Here is a 20,700-nt window from a genome sequence, read left to right as displayed (position 1 = left end):
AAGGATGAGGGGTGATCTTATAGAAACATTTAAAATAATGAAAGGGATAGACAAGATCGAGGCACAGAGATTGTTTCCACTGGTCGGGGAGACGAGAACTACAGGGCACAGCCTCAAAATACGGGGGGGGCAATTTAAAACTGAGTTGAGAAGGAATTTCTTCTCCCAGAGGGTTGTGAAGCTGTGCCCAGAATTCTCTGCCCAAGGAAGCAGTTGAGGCTAGCTCATTGAATGTATTCAAATCACAGATATAGATTTTTAACCAATAAGGGAATTAAGGGTTACGGGGAGCGGGCGGGTAAGTGGAGCTGAGTCCATGGCCAGATCAGCCATGATCTTGTTGAATGTTGGAGCAGGCTCGAGGGGCTAGATGGCCGACTCCTGTTCCTAATTCTTATGTTCTTATGTTCTAATGAAAAAGTCGCTGGGGTGGCGTAGTCTATAGGCCCCCTAACTGTAGCTACACTGTTGGACAGAGTATAAATCAAGAAATAATGGAGGCTTGTAATAAAGGAACGGCAATATTCATGGGTGATTTTAACCTTCATATTGTTTGGACAAAGCAAGTTGGCCAGGGTAGCCTTGAGGAAGAGTTCATAGAGTGTATCCGGGATAGTTTCCTTGAACAGTACGTTGCGGAACCAACCAGGGAGCAGGCTATCTTAGATCTGCACTGTGTAATGCAACAGGATTAATAAATGATCTCATAGTAAAGGATCCTCTGGGAATGAGGGACCATAACATGGTTGAATTTCCAATTCAGTTGGAGGGTGAGAAAGTTGGATCTTAAACCAGTGTCCTAAGCTTAAATAAAGGAGACTACAAAGGTATGAGGGCAGAGTTGGCTAAAGTGGACTGGGAAAATAGATTAAAGTCATCATCATCATAGGCAGTTCCTCAGAATCAAGGAAGACTTGCTTTCACTCTTAACATGAGTCCTTAGGTGGCTGAACAGTCCAATACGAGAGCCGCAGCCCCTGCCACAGGTGGGACAGACAGCCGTTGAGGGTAAGGGAGGGTGGGACTGGTTTGCCGCATGTTCTTTCCGCTGTCTGCGCTTGTCTTCTGCATGCTCTCAGCGTTGAGACTCGAGGTGCTCGGCGCTCTCCCGGATGCCCATATTTAAAAAAGGAGGCAGACAAAAACAAGACACTGTAGACCAGTTAGCCTAACATCTGTCGTTGGGAAAATGCTGGAGTCCATTATTAAGGAAGCAGTAGCGGGACAATTGGAAAAGCATAATTCACTCATACAGAGTCAGCATGGTTTTATGAAAGGGAAATCATGTTTGACAAATTTTCTGGAGTTCCTTGAGGATGTAACAAGCAGGGTGGATAAAGGGGAACCAGTGGATGTGGTGTATTTGGATTTCCAGAAGACATTCGCTCAGGTGCCATATAAAAGGTTACTGCACAAGATAAGAGTTCACCGGGTTGGGGGTAATATATTAGCATGGATAGAGGATTGGCTAACTAACAGAAAACAAAGAGCCGGGATAAACGGGTCATTTTCCGGTTGACAAACAGTTAACTAGTGGGGTGCCGCAGGGATCGGTGCTAAGGCCTCAACTATTTGCAATCAATTAATGACTTGGATGAAGGGACCGAGTGTAATGTAGCCACGTTTGCTGATGATACAAAGATGAGTGAGAAAGCAAATTGTGAGGAGGACACAAAAGATCTGCAAAGGGATATAGACAATCTAAGTGAGGGGGCAAAAATTTGGTAGATGGAGTATAATGTGGGAAAATGTGAGGTTATCCACTTTGGTAGAAATAATAGAAAAGCAAATTATAATTTAAATGGAGAAAAATTGCAAAGTGCTGCTGTACAAAGGGACTTGGGGGTCCTTGTGCATGAAACACCAAAAAGTTAGTATACAGGTACAGCAAGTAATCAGGAAGACAAATGGAATGTTGGCCTTTATTGCAAGGGGTTATGGGCTAGAACTTCCACTTTTGAGCTTATTGCACAAAAATGGGCGTTATTTCTGGCGTGGGCGGTAAAAAAGGGTTTTCAGATCACCGGCTTCTCGCCCATTCTCAAAACACCTAGTTTACATTTTTGAAAATGGTCGTTACCACGAACGATATCAAATGGGCAATAGCGTTTAATTTTTTTGACCTATTGCCGTAAAGTGTGGCCATTCTTAGCAACGGCATAGCAGTGCTCGATTCCCGCGATTCTGGAGGTCAAGGGTCACCATGACATGCGCAGAAGAGGAGACAGAGAGAGAGGGAGCTCAGAGGGACTGAAGGCGTGGCTGGGTGTGGTATGGCTGCTTTGGGAGGAAGGAGGGAGACTTCAGAGCTTCATAGCAAATAGGCAAATAAAAATTAGCTGTTACCAGCCACATATTTGACCGCATTTGCCCTATAATGGAGGGAGAGGAGGAGGCATCAGGACACGCTGTGGAGACTGACACTGGAGAGAGCAGTGAGGTGGGAGAGGAGCACATTGGAGGCTGCAAAAGAGCCAGGAGGTTCTCAGAAGAGGCAAATGCCTCCCTCCTGCAGGAGGTCGAGTTATGCTGGGGTGATTTGACACATGGAGGGCGAGGGAAGCCCACCCCAAAGGCCTACCAGAGGATATTGACCGAGATAGCATAGGTGGTCTCGTCGGCGACCAACGAAGTGCATGAGGGCAACCAATGTCGTAAACGATGGAACAACCTTGTGGGATCCGCAAGAGTAAGTATTACATTGATTTACTTATGTATTTATATAATTTGATTTGTAACAGTCATGAGTGACTATCAGCAGAGGTGAGGTCTTGCACTTTTACTGGGAATGTTTTACTCAAAGCCTGCGGTCACGGTGTACGTATTTAGGTAAAGAATGTTAATAATCATAATAATCATGATTACATCTGTCGGTTATCTGTTATATCAGTGTCTGTGACAATACCTAGCAATGATATCACGCAATGATCTCATGCCATGTCATCCTGTCACCTTTTACAGAAGAAGCTATCGACGATGAGGTCCGTGCAGAGGCGAACGGGTGGGGGGCCAGCAGTCCCCAGCGACACCACAGAGATGGAGGAGCGAGTGCTCACACTCGTGGGGAAGCACCCCTGGACAGCCACGGACACATCTGCAGACCCTGAAGTGATGCCACGTGACTAAAGCTTACACCATTATGTGATGTATAGTCAATAGATGCCACACCAACTCATATGCGAACAATCATATATGATAGATGATTTCTAAAAGTGTCATAGAAATAATGCTGTCCTAATGAAAATCATTGCAATGCACAATGTGTTGCTGGTCATGAAATGTGATGTCTGCGATAATTTTGAGAGCAGTGGTGCTTTTGTCGTGCATATGCTGTGTGTAGCGCTGGACTCACCTTGTCACCCAGCACCCCCGTCTCCTCTAACAACCTCATTTGTGTCTTGCAGCTCAGCCAGCAGCGCGGCCCCAGGCAAGGCCACAGAGGACAGAAGGTGGGGGCGCGGGGCAGGAGTTGGTGGACGATCCTAGTACATCTGGTACTGAGGAGCTCCGATTGTTGCCCGTCAATCCGCTGGGTCTGTTCTCGACGGATGACAGTGCGGACTTCGAAGAACCTGTATCGCCACGCTCCAGAAGCCATTCCACCCCAAGGCCTCCGGTCATTCCTGCCTCCACTCTGGAGGTGCCGGCCCCAAGCACCACTCCACAGGCACCCCATTTGTCCCCAGGATGGCGCCGACCCCGATGAGGCCACTTGGATGCGGCAGGTCTGTTCCACAAGCGCGACACGACAGCGGAGAGATGGTACAGTTGTCCAGGAGGACTGTTGACATTGGTGACCAGCTATTCGAAGCATTGTGGGTCATATCCCGACACTTGGCCACCATGACCGAGTACATTCCGTGCATGGCAGAATCCCTGGATGTGATAGCCAGGAACACTGCTGCCACAGGCTTCCCAGTGGTCCCCGAGCGCGGCACTCCACCCCTAGGTTCTGCACCACCACTGCGAATGACAGATGAGAGCGAGGACCAAGATCCTGCTTCTGCATTAGAGAGTGTTGCCCCCTCGGCACCCCCCACGCCCGTATCCGTACAACCACTGCATCTGCCTTCATCCCCCCGCAATGAGGCACCGCCTGAGGAGCTCCTCGGCCAGGCGCCGTGGAGAAAGGAGGAGAAGGGGTAGAGATGGGAAGAAGAAGGAGAGGGGGGGAGGAAAGTGAAGTGCATGTGTGCAGGTGATGGCTGTCTTGTATCTCCATCTGGGTGTATGCAATTTGTTGCAATGTATGGGGGCTGGGGACCACACTCCTGCTTTGCCTTTGTATTCTACATGTATTCGACATGTAGAACATGTGATTTATGTCAATGGTGGAAAAAGTGGCGTGTGGGCGGGGGTTGGGGGTTATTGGCTGTGAACTTATGATTACAGACCAATGTTGGTATTAAACTTTTGTTATTGAACATAACCTTGTTGCGCATTGCCTCAGCTAGCTGGACCGTTACACACTGGTGATTCCTTACCGTAAAAGGGTTAAATACAACTTTACATCAATCAATGTAAACTTTAACTGGCACCAAGATGATGGGCACCACTGATGTCTGAGCTGCGCACACAGCAATGTGTCAGCGTTGTCACTCATATCAGCGATCTTTCAGGCAAATCTTTCCGATGTCAGCTCCTCACGTAAGAGTGGGATTTAACAAATGCCAGTCACACCGCTGGCGTTCGTTCCGGTTAGTTCCACTTCTTGTTGCCGTTTTTTTGAGCGAGCGATATTGTGGGCGATATGTGTGCGAGGTGGTGAAATTGACAATGGGCGATCTCAATGGCCACTAGTTTGGGTAAATATGCTCTTTACGACAAAAAACAGTGGCTGGGCGTTCATGTTGAATCTCGGCGTTAATTCCGCGCGGAAAGTAACGCTGGACGATATTATGGCTGTTGATTTTGCCCATTCTGCTGATTCCGCCCCCAAAAAGTGGGCGGGCAGTAATATTTTTTCCCCGCGTTAAGCCCATTGGGAAAATAATGCCCGGCGATAAGTCTCCTAAAAAAAAATAGCCCGTCAGTTTCCATTTTGTGCCAAAATGGGCGATATATGGGCATTATACGTAATTTCAGCAGTAAAATGGGCATTAAGTGGGCATTAAGCATGCAAAAAAAGTGGAGGTTCTAGCCCATAGAGTATAAAAACAGAGAAGTCCTGCTATAACTGTAGTGTATTGGTGAGGGCATACCTGGAGTACTGCGTACAGTTTTGGTCTCTGTATTTAAGGAAGGATATACTTGCATTGGAGGCTGTTCAGAAAAGGTTCACTTGGTTAATTCCGGAGATGAGGGGGTTTACTTATGAAGATAGGTTGAGTAGTTTGGGCCTATACTCATTGGAGTTCAGAAGAATGAGAGGTGATCTTATCGAAACTTATGATAATGAGGGGGTTCGACAAGGTGGATGCAGAGAGGATATTTCCACTCATAGGGGAAACTAAAACTCGGGGACATTTTAGAATAAGGGGCCGCCCATTTAAAACTGTGATAAGGGGAAATTTCATCTCTCAGAGGATTGTAAATCTATGGAATTTTCTGCCCCAGAGAGCTGGGTCATTGAATATATTTAAGGCAGAGACAGACAGATTTTTGAGCAATAAGGGAATAAAGGGTTATGGGGAGTGGGCAGGGAAGTGGAGCTGAGTCCATGATCAGATCAGCCATGATCTTATTAAATTGTGGAGCAGGCTCGAGGGGCCAGGTGGCCTACTCCTAATTCTTATGTTCTTATGATACGCTTAATGCCCTGGATGATCTTGGCGGCATGTCCGATGAGGGAGAGGGAGAGGGGGAGATATTTGCCAGCACCAGCGCGTCACTGCTTCCTACAGTCACAGGCGCCAGCTCAGATACTGGGAGTACGCGGTCGGGTATCTTAGATTTAGGAGAGGGGTCTGCTCTGGGTGAAGCACCGAGGCAAACAGGCTGCAGCATGGTGAAGGGCAAAGGGAACCTCGGGTGCCATCTCTCAGGGGAGCGAGTGCGCAGCTGAGTCCTGCTGAGGAGAACTCAGGCGAGCTCATCGATGTTGGGGCTTATGAATAAAGGGTGGAGGCCATGCATTCCGAGCTCTTGGGGACAATGCAAGGGGTGCCCAAGAGGCTGTCGTAAGTGGTTAGGAGCGCGGAGGAGATCCCCTCCCATATTGTGGACAGCTCTGCGCACACCATGGAGCCCATCATTGCCAGTGTGCAGACGATGGTGGACTCTCAGCGTGACCGTGCGGATCCAGCTGCGATGACTGGTCCCTTGGCCAAGGTGACAGCTGCCATTACAGCACAGGCACAAGGGAACGAGCATCGCTCTGATTCTTTGAATAGGATGGCCGCTGCCCTGGAAGCTCAGAATGCTCTCATGCACTCTGGGTAACAGGCCATGGAGCATCGTCTCTGATGGCTTCCAGAATGTGGCTGCTCTCATGCAGTCTCACTGGATGCTATGCGAGATCTGACTGCTGCCATCATGTGCTGGGTCCACCACAGTCCACCAGGGGTCCAATGGTGCCACCCACCCCGCCGACCTATTCTCCAGCAGCTTGGTAGGGGAGGTGGGGTGCTGCCCCAGGGGGAGTGGCGCTGGCTCCTTGGACCAGGATACTGATGTAGGCTCTCTGGTTCACAGCAGCCCTGAGCCAAGACCTGCACCTCCATAATTGCTGCCAACTATGGAATCGCCCCAGCCACTTCCGATGCAGCCAGCCCGTCCAGGGCCACAGCTGGTCAAGGGCGTCCGAGACGAACATCTGTAGCGGAAGCTACAGACACACAACAGCCTTCCCAAAACCAAGCGGCAGCCACAGGGGAGACACTGCGGCGTAGTGTAAGGATAAGTCTGCGTAAGAGGGGTAATAAGGAGTTGCACATGGGTGATAATTTATTATGTTGAAGTTTTGGCCACCCATTGTTTGGGATGTAATAAATCTTTATTTTGTATTAGAAATCTCTGAATAGGTCTCCCATTTAACTGCGGGAATGATGCGTGAGAATGCTCACAGGTTGGCCCATGGACATGGCCAGGTGCAGGCTCAACTGGGTATTCAGTTATGTGAAACACGCAGCTATGAGATAGCTTTATGCTTCCCTTGCAGAGTCACGTAGCGATGCTACCTCCTGCGTTGCTGCCCACCTGCATCCTGCTCCTCCTCCTCCTCATATGCCTCCTCCTCCTCCTCCTCCTCCACAGGTGACACTGCTACTTCATCCTCCAATGACTGTGCCCTCATGATAGCCAGGTTGTGGGGCATGCAGCACACCACCACAAATATGGAGACACACTCAGGCAACTACTGCAGCACTCCCCGAGCGGTCCAGGCAACGGAACCTCTGCTTCAGAATCCCAATGGTATGCTCGATAGCCGAGAGACTGTAATTATAGGCGTGCTGTGCAGCAGTTTTAGGGTTGCGAAGAGGAGTCATGAGCCAAGTGCTCAGTGCTTAGCCCTTGTCGCTGAGGAGCCAGCCGCAATCTTGATTCGGGCCAGAGGCCTGGCAGACCGCTTTGCCGCAGAATTAAAGAAATGTGGCTGCTGCCAGGAAACCGGGCATCCACTTGCATAATTTTGCGGTTGTGGTCGCAAGCCAGTTGAACATTGAGGGAGTGGAATCCCTTGCGGTTTCTGAATTGCTTGGGAGTATGTTGCGGTGCCCTCAGACCGACAGGTTGCAATCAATGAACCCCTGGATTCTGGGGAAGCCCACAATGCGCAGGAATCCAGTCTGCCGCTCCAACCGCTTGTCCCTGCTCATAGGGAAGGAGACGTAATTGGCCCTCCTCCAATGGAGAGCATCTGTGACCTCCCATATCGATGTATGGGCTGCAAACTGCGAAATGTTGATTTCCGATTGGCAGCTTGGAAGGACCCAGTGACATAAAAGATTGGATGCCATGCTCAGGGCTGTCTTTGTTGTGTCCTTACACACTACAGCAAATCAACACGAGGCACATACTGGAGACAAGGTCACTCTGTGACCTGCACCTTTATTCACAGGACCAAGAAGTCTTGACCCTGCGTGGGTCTTCCCATTATATACCTGGATGACCAGGTGAGGAGTGTCTCCCACAAGTTCATCCCCTGTGGTCAAGGTGTGCATTTCTCAGGTGTATACAGTGTACAGTGTTGTTTCATAAAGGTTACAGTTATGTGAAGGTTACAAACATGACAGTCTTCACCCGTGTTTGCGGCTCCAAACCTGCCTGCAGGAGATTGCAGAGCTCTGTCCCTACATCCTTGCGGAATTGTAGTCTGCGCAGGAATTATCATTCAAGTCCCTGTAAGAGAACTGGTGACGGATGATCCTTTGTCGATATGGCTTTCCACACGTTTATGCAGCCGTCTTGCTCTGTCTTCTGCCTCATTGGCATCTCCCTGCTGGTCTGCTGGCTCCTCTGCCTCTGCAGGCTGCTGCTGCCCAGCATCTGCCTCCGCTGCAGGCTGCCTCCTGGCCTGCTTGCCCAGTATCTGATGCGGGGGGTCCGCGTACCTCACTCTCCTCCTTGCTCTGGGCCTTCCTGTGGCAGCTCTCTGGTCTCCCTCTGTTGCCACCTCCCTGGACCTCTCCATGCTGGGCCACCATGATTGTTGCGGCCCTTGCCCACTGCCTCTGCAGGCGTTGGACCCGGCGCTGCCTTCTCCTGCATGTCTCGATAGAATGCACAATGTACAGGAGGTGTTGGCCTGCCAGCACCGCCCCCATTTCCAACCCCTCTCCAAGTCCTCGATGTCGGCTCCCTGTTCTACTGGTGGCGGTGCTCCAGCACTCTTAAACAATCGCGCACTGTAGTCTCGCATTGGTTCTCAAAGACGGGGAAATAGTCGGCGACGCGAATGCAACAAAAACCAACAGACCTTTTAGGAACGCTGGCGGTATGCATCAGGAACTATGCATCACCCAAAAAAACCTACTCTTGGCACTGTTGCACAGTCGGAAGATTTTGATAGCAGAATGTGGCTTCCAGCCCGGGACCTCGGTGGTGCACGCTCTTCTGGCACACTTAGGTGTGCTGGCCAGCAGTGGGGGGAAGCAGTGTGGTGATGGTTACTACCGGGAAACTGTGGCAGGGTAATTGGGCGAGTGGTGGCCATTCCACAAAGTCGCCGGCCATTCCATTCCGCAAGGTGGCCGCCGATTTCCGGTGGTAACAGACCTTAAGGGAATGGGCAATTTCGGCCCATATGTCTCTGTGAATAATGGCTTCGAAAGACTATTGGGCCAAAATTGCCCCTTTCCAAAAGGCCCATTAGTGCCTCTGGGAGGCAGACAGTGGAAGCGACCCACCTGGAATTGCGCCCAGGATGCCACAGGTGAAAACAGCTTTGTGCCACGCCCCATAATTTTTGCCCCGGGTGTTGGTGCATATGGTGATGATGTAATTGACCTGCGCGCCGACCACTTTGAGCCCTGTGAGGGAAATTTCTGCCCGGGTTGGTGGCAGTAAGGTTGGTGGGATACAAAGCTGTGGTGGCAGGGGTGCCCCGGCCAACCTTAAAGAGGAGGGCCTTGCGCCACAGCCGCCATATTTTTCTTATTGTCGGCCGATTTTGGAGTCAGCCCGACAATGGCGGCTGCTGGTTTGGCCGGGCCACCAACAGAATAGCCTGGCCGAAACCCTCCCTGATGGCCCAGTGGGGGATCACACAGGTGGCTCCATGGTTTGCAGTGTCCCTCCCCTTTAAAAGAAGGGGAGGGATGATGTGACGCCTTTGGTGCGGACTCACACCGCCCCGTTCCCACCTCCCTCCTGCCCCGAGAGCTCCCTGAGAAAGCCCAGATGATTGTTTTAAGTTAAAGTGCTCAATTCCAGAGCTCTTATGTCCACCTATCGCTGGGCGACTAGAAGAAAATAACATCTACTTGGAAGGAGGGAGACTATTACCAACATAAGGTGGGTGTTGGTGCATGTTCTCATCAAAACTATTACCTGTAAGTAGGGGGGGGAAGAAAGAAAATAAAGGCTGAAAAATTGTGAGAGATGTGTGTGCTCTTTCAAAATAAACTAGGCCGCACACACTTATAAACACTGCCCCCAGCCCCTCATTGCCTGGGCCAGAACAGCTGGAGCTGCCTGGGTGAAGCTTTGTCTTTCTATTCTATTCTCATTAACAAGATTTAGTGGAGGACTGTGTCTGGGCAGTTCCAGCTGTCCGGGCGAAGTCATCTCCTTCACCTAACACGAAGATCCTAAAGACTTGTATTTAACGATGAGAAAGGGCACCCCTGAAACACACCCACCCATCGAGCCCGTCCCATCGCTACAGCCTCCCTCTTTCTTTCCTTCCTTCCCTCTCTCTTTCTCTCTCACTCTTGACAGGCAACCTCTCCCTTTGTTATTATTGTTCCTTTCTCTTTTTTGAGCATAGAGGAGATGCTCTCATAACCTGACATAACAGGGGGAGGTGTTTTTTTTTACCTTTTTTCCTCTCTAAAACCTCTATGTTGGAAAAAAAAAAGGCCATACTAATCTCAGGCCTAAAACTTGGTGAGTGTAGCCCTTAATTAACAGCAATAACCATCTTTGCCGGTGATGGGGCAAGCAAGGATATATGTGGGCATAGCAGCTCCAGCCCCTACAGCTGCCCTGCTACCTTTCAACCTTATCACCAAAATACATGGGGTAAAGAGTTACACTCACTCCAACATGACCATGGCTGGGGTTGTCGGCCCTTCAGCCATTGATGCCATCTTGGAAATGTACCGGAAAGCTGTATTCTTCCTGAGGTCTCAGCAGGCGGTGTTTCTGGCCCTTAATAAGGGGCACACGGTGGGCAAGATTGGGAGCCAGGAACAGAAGGAGAATGTGTAGGTGGAGGCCTCTGCCAACATGGATGTCTCACTCCCTCTCCATCCCTCTGGGAGGAAGAGCCAAAGGGGCCACTCCTTGAAAGCAGAGGAAGACCTATGCCCCTCTGCGGACGATGCGACAGCGGCAATCGCGGAACCTGCAAGTCACCCCCCCCACCATCATCACCATGCACAATCGGCAGGAGTCACCCATACCATGGGAGGATGAGACAGCTGTGCCTCCCGGGGATAGAAAGGAAGCCCCACCCATGGGGAGGGCCCACGGATCCACCCAAAACAAACACCGTTGCTCGTCACCGGGTCAGGTATTCTGGAGGCTGGGATGGACGAGGTTGACGAAGTTAAGCTTGCCCAGCCACACCCTGACATCTTCCAGGAGTTGCTCAACCTGGTCAACGATTTTAATAGAAACCCCCTGTCCGCTGGGTCAGTGGGTGGCTCCCACTCCTTTCTGTCTCCCACTTTTGTGCCTGGTGTGGGACTTAAGATGTTTTTTTTCCCACGTTTCAGCATACATCCCGGTGCTGCCCTCCGACCCAAGCCCCCCGGAAGAGCCCAGGGAAGACTCCTCTGTTGTCGATCATGGGGGTAGGATCGTGACAGTGGTGGGACTGAGCCATTCGCCTCACCCTGTGCGGTGCACAGGTCGGCCGCTGCCGACGACCTCCTAGAGGAGGACGGCAACTCGGTTGAGAGCACTGGGGACGATTTGGAGTCCATCACCTGCAGCGAGTGTCGGCCCTCATGGGCACCCCAGATCGTGTGGTGGCTGGTGGCGAGGCTGAGCCCCCGATGGGTAGTGAAGGTATGTGAATGGCTTTTGCGATTGATGCGAGTTCCTTGACGCCTAATATCTAGTGGCCTAGCTCCTTTACATATAGATGTACAATGCCTCCTTCTTATCAGCCTGCCCCCTCCCCTGCTGCTAACCACACGTCTGTTGCTTTGTGCTTACAGATGACCAGCCAGAAGCACAGCAGCTTTCCCATGAGCGTTCGACAGAGACAGGGGAGATGATGAGGGAGCGGCCGACAGTGTGCGCCCTGAGCGGGAGACCCCATCAATCCCACTGAATGGATACACAACATCGGGGGACGACGTCTCCTTTGAGGGCTTTGATGAGTCTGAGGCTCCTGGCCCCAAGTGGCTTACAGCAACGCCAAGCGGGAGGGGAAGCTCTGAGGCCAGCTCCCCGGAGGGTGTGTCGGCCCAGTAGTCCTGCTCAGAGACAGGCAGATGTGTACCTGAACTTTGTGGCTATGTCCAGGGAGAACATGGAAATGCACCGCGACCTCATTGGTGCATTGAGCAGGGTGCCGCAGATCATCGATGCATTTGCTGTGAGTGTGGCGGAGGCAACCTCACACATTGCCATACATATCAGGACCCCAGTGAGCCCATCCTTGGCCACTCACAGAGGTAGATGGGCTCCAGCAGTGGTAGTGGAGTTCCAGAGGGGATGACGCGTGCCATGGGTGACGTGGCAGCAGCTATTGCACCGCAGGCACAAGCCACGTAGCAGCTAGGTGACGCCATGCGATCACTGACTGCTGCCATCATGCCATCGTGCCCCCTACCGAGTCTCCCCTCTTCCCCTTTGAGGAGCTCCAGGAATTTCTGGTCATTGCAATAAATTCTAGCTTGCCATTGACAGATGGTCGGAGCTGGCGCTGCTCATCAGGTCCGCTCCTTTAGGAAGGGAAGTATGCAATGTGCTTCCTGCAGGAAAGTCGGACTGTTCCGGGAGTTGAGGCTACGTGGCTCCTGGAATGGTAAGCAGGGGACTGCATGAGCCACTTTGCGACCACTTCTTGTGGGAATGTGATCTTGCTGGCCCACCATTTTTGGCCGGAGAGTTTGGGGACCGCTCTGATGCCCTGCGCAACATGGCGGCGATGGGGAAGTTGAGGGACCTAGTCGGGTCTTTTAACTTGGTGGAGGTCTGGCAAAATCTCCAACCCGACTCAAGCACCTTCATTCATGTGAGGTCTGGAAGGTCCAGAAACAACCGCTTTTACATTTCCCGTGCAGAGTGGAACGAGCTCCGCCCACATCAGGTGGTGGTCCGAACATGGCGCCGGTCTCCCGCATTCTGGCGGATTCCATGCCGCGGGTACCATGTTCGGACCACCACCTGGTGTGGGCGGAGCTCATTCCACTCTGCACACGGGTGGGGTCTGTGTATTGGCATTTTAACAACCTGCTGCTGGACGGCAAGCGGTTCCTGGATTTGTTCCGTCGATTCTGGGCCGACTGGAAAAGGAAGCAGAAGATCTTCCCCCTCCTTGAGGCTATGGTGGGATGTGAGCAAGGCTCACGTCTGTCTCTTCTTTTAGGTGTATACGAGGGGATCGACCAAGAGATGGAAGGTCCAGGTTGGGTGATTGGAGAAGGAGGTGCTCGATCTGGAGTCCTGTTTTAGCCAAGACATCGAAGGTGTACAAAGGAAAGAAGGACACGCTGAAGGACCTGCAGCTTGTCAGGTCGAGGTGTGTATGTGACTTCACGGATCCAAGTTCTTCAGGACCTGGACCGTGGCTACCCCTTCTTCTGCTCGCAGGGAAAAAGGCAAGGGGTTCATAAGAAGCTCTTGGGGCTGCTGGCCAGTGACGGATACCTGGTCTCTGATCTGGAGGGCATCAGAGCCAAGGCCCATACCTATTATGGGGCTCTGTTTTCTCCCGATCCATCCAGCATGGATGCTCACACAGATTTGTGGGAGGACCTGCCGAAGGTCAGCTTGAAGGGCGCCGAATAGCTTGATGCTCCGCTAAGCATGGCGGAGCTGAACAGTGCCCTCGACCAGCTCTTGAGATGTAAGTCCCCGGGGCTGGATGTGCTGACTGGGGAGTTCCACAGTATGTTCTGGGATGTCCCGGAGGGGCAATGACACACGGGTCCTGTGGCAATGTCTGGTGATCAGGGAGATGCCCCTCTCTTGGCGCAGGGCAGTCATCGTTCTGCTGCCCAAGAGGTGTGATCTCTGCCTAGTTAAGAACTGATGCCCGGTCTCCCTCCTCAGCACGGACTACAAAATCTTTGCCAGGGCAATGTCTGCTCGCCTTGGCACTGTGCTGGCCCATGATCCACCCCGACCAGTCCTACACGGTCCCGGGCCAGACCATCCAAGACAACATCCATTTGGTCTGGGACCTGGTCCACCATTCCCAGAGGGCTGGTCTGTCAGTCACCTTTCTTTTCCTGGATCAGGAGAAGGTATTCAACAGGGTGGATGACAAGTACATCTTCGGGACTCTGCGCGCATTTGGGTTCGGGATGCATTTTGTCACCTGGATTCGATGTTTGTACACTTCCTCAGAATGCCTGATTAAGGTTAACGAAAAGGAAAATTATTGCAAGTCCACACTGGCTAAAAAAAAGTCCTCAAAAATGAGAAGGATCTGATTTGTGAAAGACAGGTTTGATTTGATAACAACCCAGAGTTGCTGTTCATTAATGTTTACATCAGTGAACAGGATCAATAAATTGTGGTATTTCAATTATTATTTAACAATTTTCCTTAACACATAAGGAAAATGGAAATGAGGAGGATTTTCTTTTCTCAGAGGGTCGTGAATCTTTGGAATTCTCTACCCCAGAGAGCTGTGGAGGCTGGGTCATTGAACATATTTAAGGTGGAGATAGACAGATTTTTGAACAATAAGGGAGTCAAGGGTTATGGGGAGAGGGCGAGGAAGTGGAATTGAGGTCAGGATCAGATCAGCCATGATCTTATTGAATGGCAGAGCAGGCTCGAGGGGCCAAATGGCCTACTCCTGCTCCTATTTCTTATGTTCTTATGCACTTATGTATGTTGTCCTACAGGGGTCGAGCGCTGGTCATAAATCAATTGGTGGCCGCTATGCTGTGGTACCGTTTGGTCACTTTGATTCCTCCACCTGAATTTGTCGCCAAGATACAGAAGAAACCTGTTGACTTTTTCTGGGACAAAAGGAAGCATTGGATCCTGAGTCTTCTGCTTAGGGAGGACGGTCAGGCTGTGACACTGCAGAGAGTCTGTTCATGCGATGCTGCTCTTACTTTAGTCATCTGATTCAAAATACCACATTATGTATGCAAATATACTGAATTCTATAACTTTTTAATTATTTTAAAATATGCAGCAATTGAATCCATCTGTTGGGTTGAAATAGCTTTATTATGTTAAAATGTACCATCACTTACTTGGATACTTTTATCTCTTTAGATGGTGGACATCCAACACTGATGAATGTGGTCTGCAAACAGACAAATTGTTCTGTAAAATGTGGCATGGATGATTGCACTATATATACACAACAAATCATCATTATGCAAAATTATAAATTATACGAACATATATATTTATATGCCAAGCTATCTTAGCTTAGTAGGATTTATTTTCAATTGTCACTGCTGATTGGAGCAATATGGAGAGAAAGTGGGAGTGATCCAGAAAAAAGGACAGAGATGAATTTTGCTGCATTTCTATTCATTCGGCACCATGCACAAGGTTCCAGTTGGGCTTTAGCGTAAGCCTAGGAAGGCAGTGACAGAGATGTACCATCTCCCAAGAAATGGGGCTGGATTTTCGGGTTTGATGATTTCGAGGCGTTAATCACAGCGGGTCGGTCCTGATAGTGCCTGGAAAAAGTTTACATCTCGATCTGTAAAATTCGACTGAAACTGAGGTTCAATGATCGGGCGCTAAATCAGGCATTACATACCTGTGCTTGGCCACCCCAGCCGAAAACCTTGATGCAAAAAATGCTCTACATTTTGTGCATATGCAGATGCGCTCGAACCTTCTTGGGCCCAGGCAAAAGTTCAGGGCGCACCGATTTCACTTGCTTGCTTCCACCAGCCCACTTCGCTCAGAGTGGGAGACATGGCGCAGCCAGAGGGACATCAGAGAGCACGCCACTTCTCTGCAATGGCCGCTGAGGCTCTAGTTCAGGCCATTGAGAGGAGGTGGCCTCCACTGCACCTCGTGGGAGGAAGAAGGTCGTGCCAAGGGTCTTCAGGAGGATTTGGAGGGAGATAGCGCTGGAGGTGTCAGTGGCAGATATGGTGGCTAGAACTGGCACCCAATGCCGCAAGAAGTTTAACGACCTCACGAGGGTTGTCAGGGTGAGTACCCTTTACATTTATGGACACCTGTTATGGTTGCAAGATCATTGTCTCGCACAAAGTAAAGTCTTTGACAGAGCTGCCCCTTCTCTATGTGTTCCAGACCATGGTGTGGGTTGTTTAAGCCACCTGAAAGCTGGAGGCTCAGTTCACCAGCCATGCCCTGTGCATTCAAGTGCCGCAGACCCTCTTGTCCCCTAATCATTGTGACCCCTCCTCACACTCCCCTTACACTGTTGATATGTGTTACCCAAATGTGACCCTGAGCCACAATGCTACCTGGCTCTCACCTCCTCCCAGTCTTTCAACATGCTCAGTCCGCAGCCACGTAGATTATAATGACAGTAGCAGCTAATCTACTATGAAAGCCATGTGACCAAGAGGAGCTGCACACTTACTCAACCCTTCTTCTTGCTCTTATTGTTGGTCAGGTTATTGCATAATCGCCTGGAGCAGCAGCAGACCAGAGGTGGAAAGCCTGATCTGCAAGACCTCACTGAGGTGGAGCAGCGAGTATCATGGGCACCCCAGTTCGTGTGGTGGCCGGTGGCGAGGCTGAGCCCTCGATGGGTAGTGATGGTATGTGAATGGCTTTTGCGATTGATGCGAGTTCCTTGACGCCTAATATCAAGTGGCCTAGCTCCTTTACATATAGATGTACAATGCCTCCTTCTTCTTATCAGCCTGCCCCCTCCCCTCTGCTAGTCACACGTCTGTTGCTTTGTGCTTACAGATGACCAGCCAGAAGCACAGCAATCTTCCCATGAGCGGTCAACAGGGATGGGAGAGATGACGAGGGAGTGGATGACAGTGTGCTCCCTGAGCGGGAGACCCCATCAATCCCACTGAACGGGGACACAACATCGAGGGGGGGCGTCTCCTTTGAGGGCTTTGATGAATCTGAGGCTCCTGGCCCCAAGTGGCTTACAGCAACGCCGAGCGGGAGGGGAAGCTCGGAGACCAGCTCCCTGGAGGGTGAGTCGGCCCAGTAGTCCTGCTCAGAGACAGGCAGACGTGGACCTGAACTTGGTGGCTATGTCCAGGGAGAACATGGAAATGCACCGCGACCTCATGAGTGCATTGAGCAGGGTACCGCAGAGCATCGATGCATTTACTGTGAGTGTGGCGGAGGCAACCTCATGCATTGCCCGTACATATCAGGACTCCAGCAAGCCCATCCTTGGCTGCTCACAGAGGCAGATGGACTCCAGCAGTGATAGTGGAGTTCCAGAGGGGATGACACATGCCATGGGTGACAGGGCAGCAGCTATTGGATCGCAGGCACAAATCACGTAACAGCTAGGTGATGCCATGCGATCACTGACTGCTGCCATCCTCTCTGTGTTCTCCACAGTCCAAAGTGGAAGTGACAGTGCCGAAGCAGGCCAGCAAGTTGTGGTCACACATCATGCTCCGGATGCTGAGGCTCAGCCTTGTGAGAGTGGCAGTGATCCCCTGGAAATGGAAGGTGCTGTCCTTCCTCAAGATGACAGCATTCCGGCACCCACCACTGCCACTCTGACCTTGCACCTAACGTGGTCCACACCAGAGCCATCACAGACTGCTGCTGTTGATGCTCATGCGGAGGAGTTCGCAGCCGAGACTTCCAGGCCCAAAGCTGGTCCATGGGGTCATCATAGGTTGTCTGTACTGTCTGGCCCACACACACAGCAGCCCTCAACCAGCCTTGATGTAGGCACTAAGACCTGATTGAGGAGGAGCAGTAGGCATGGGGGAGGGTGTAAAGGTTAATGGGGGGAAAGTTTAGGCCAAGTCTGATTCAGGACTAGGACCATGTTGGGGTCATGCACTGAAAATTGTTAATCAGACCTGTATATAGTTAAGGTACATTGCTGCCTTCATTGTGGTTGAGTGCGTTGCAACAGGACATTGTATTTTTTTTGGGGGGGATGTGTTTGTTTATTTGTTTGTTTCAGTAAAATGTTACATTGACCGTTTGCCATTAGCATCTTGTGTATCATTGTAAACTTCACCGAATAGGTGTTATTATGGCCAGTATTAGCTGCATCTCTCATCTTCCTCCATTCAAGAGAACCGATCCATTATGAGCTACCAACGTATGGCTCCTGGTCCGGCAGCATCTCCACGCTGCCTCACCCGTGGATGGTGTGGCTGGCCATTCAGGGCCTCGCCAGACTCCTGTTCATCGTCCTCCTGTTCCTGAGGGGGGGGCGGGGGGGCTGCAATCCCCACTGGCAATGCCTGGCCCCTCATGATGGCCAACTTGTGTAGCATGCAGCACACCACAAAAAATTCCGAGACCAGTTGTGGGGAGTAATGAATGTTGTCTCCAGAGTGGTCCAGGCATCAGAAACGCTGCTTCAGCACATCTATTGTCTGTTTGTTGATGTTGCGGGTGGCCGCATGGCTCTCATTGTATCGCTGCTCCATTTCTATGGTGGGGTTGTGGGGGGGGGGGGCAGGCGGGGGTAGTGGTCATACGCCACATGGCTTGGACATATCCTTTGTCCCCGAGCAGCCAGCCGCGCCATTCCCATGGTGGCCGAAGCAATCGTGAGACAGTGCTCTCACCAAAACGAAAGCATCATGTGCACTCCCTGGTTAGTGGGCATTCACTGAGAGGATGCACTGCGTGTGGTCGCACACCAGCTGCACGTTTAGGGAGTGGTATCCCTTTCTGTTTCTGAATACCTCTGCGTTGTGTAATGGTCACACGTGTACAGTCTCCTTGAACTCTTGTGAAGTCCGCAATTCTGCCAAACCCACATGCTCATGATGCTATGCTCATTCTGGCTCTCACTGCTCATTGGGAATGTTATATAGTCCATTCTGCGGGCGTAGACAGCCTTTGCGAATGCAGCGATGTGCAGCATATTGAGAGATGCTACATATGTCTCCTGCTGCAGCCTGGAAGGAGCCGGATGCATAGCAGGCCAGGGCCAGTAACCTTCACAGCGATGGGCAGCACAGTCCTGTTGCCACTGTAAGGCTGCGGGTCTGCCTGTAGGAGACGGCATGTCTCTGTGAGCACTTCCTTTTGGAAGCGCATTCTCATGCACTGCTCCTCATAGAGCTGGAGGTATGAGCGATGCTGCCTGTAAATCCCTGGGGGGGGGGGGGGGGGTAAGGGATCCTCCCCAGACATTTTAGGCCTCATCCATGGGCTGATATGGCTAAGAGCCCTTCTATCTTGATGTCACCTAGCAATAGCATGGAGCAGGATACGCTAGAGAACTAGTAATGCCCCCATTAAATTATTTCCCTGAAATTGTAAGGACACTGTAATGGCAGATAAATCTTTTGCTTTAAAGTCTGAACTTCACTCGGCATGCTGTGCGCGAATGTTGTAGTCAATGTGACCTCCGATTTAGGATCCTCCTCCCTCAATGTAGAAAACATGTAGAAAATAGCGCCTACTTGACTGTGGTACAGACTGTTTTTTCAGGCGTCACTTGGGTGGGACGTTAAATGCGGCTTTAGCACCTAATTTTGCTGTCGGAAACCCTGAGCCGAATCTGCCGGCCGGGCGGTAAAAGCTGACCACTTTGCAGTAGGCATTTATACACCTTTACTGCCCCTCTGGGGCGCAAACAGAGGCACAAGCCAGCCAAAAATCCAGCCCATGATTTCTAACTTATCTTCACCAGAAGGAGTCATCCTGGACTCTGAGGAACTGCCTGAGAAAGAGGACCAGAAGGACAGCATAGGTTACTGGCAGCAGATTGAAAAGGCAATGCATTTTTTTCAGATGGCTCTCTACTACAAAATCCAGTATGTTACTGATGACACACATGTGGTAATATGGGCTACTCCATGCAGCGCAATGGCTTTCATGTACTGAAACAGATCAACGCATAGGTAATATTTGATCACAAAGTAAGATTGTGCAAGTCAAAAATATCCATTTACCAGCAGCAGTTATGATGCCTTGATTTATGGCAATCCACTGTGGCAAGATTATTTGATGGAGAAAGTACACAACAAAGATAGCTTTTGGAAGGCCAAATGAAGCCCTGACTTGTGATACAAATAAGACAGCCATGAACAGTCACTGAGCAAATATACAATGATGCATATGCAGTTACTGGACCATCATTGAACACACTGTCCCACAAATTCTGTGGGGCCTGATACCAGCAATTAATCCAAGCCTGGACCTACTGGAATATACAGGTCAGGTGGAGTTGATTATTTAAATATGGATGGGGGGCACATCTGCCACTATGGGAACATCATAGGTACCCACCTGTCCACGGGGCCATGGTGAGTGAGTGGGATGATGCAGGATAAGATAGAGCAGTCTGGATGCGACAAAGGAATGGATGAAGGTTTCAGCAGTAGATAGGCAGATAGAGATGGAAGTGATCTCTGTGATGGCGAGGATATGGATTGAAAGCTCAGCTCAGGTTGATTAGGATGCCAAGGTTGCAAACAGTCTGGTACTTCCTGAGGCAATGTCCAAGTAAGGGGAAGAAATCAGTGCGAAGGGTATGGAGTTTGTGGCAGGGGCCTAAAGTGTCATATATATATATAGTCTGTACATAATTTATGGTGGTATCACTAGAGGGCGCAACTGTGGGAGGCCTAGGCAAAGAGCTGTATAAAAGGCTGATCACCACATTGCTGCCTTACTCTGAGTTACAATAAAAAGACTAAGGTCACAGTAGTTCAAGCACAGCACTAGGCCTCGTAGAGATATTCTACCGATAAGTAGATACATTAGCTAGCGATGAGAACAGATCACGGACTTACACGCAGAGATGGCTGCCATTGGTAGTTTAGAAAAGTTTACAGAGGG

The 20,700-nt window shown here is 50.6% G+C and overlaps 1 protein-coding gene across 7 annotated transcripts in view; it reads right to left on the bottom strand.

The window, feature by feature from the left end:
• Positions 1–20,700, bottom strand: part of LOC139228654 (cation channel sperm-associated auxiliary subunit delta-like) — a 362,402-nt gene that overhangs the window by 175,397 nt on the left and 166,305 nt on the right. For all 7 annotated transcript variants that reach the window (XM_070859874.1, XM_070859876.1, XM_070859871.1 and 4 more), the window contains one exon: positions 14,997–15,049. In XM_070859874.1, coding sequence (XP_070715975.1) covers positions 14,997–15,049 — 53 coding nt within the window. The remainder of the gene's footprint in view (positions 1–14,996; positions 15,050–20,700) is intronic.

The sequence above is a fragment of the Pristiophorus japonicus genome, chromosome 18 (assembly GCF_044704955.1).
Source record: "Pristiophorus japonicus isolate sPriJap1 chromosome 18, sPriJap1.hap1, whole genome shotgun sequence".
Lineage (NCBI taxonomy): Eukaryota > Metazoa > Chordata > Chondrichthyes > Pristiophoridae > Pristiophorus > Pristiophorus japonicus.
This window is presented reverse-complemented; position numbering and strand designations above follow the sequence as displayed.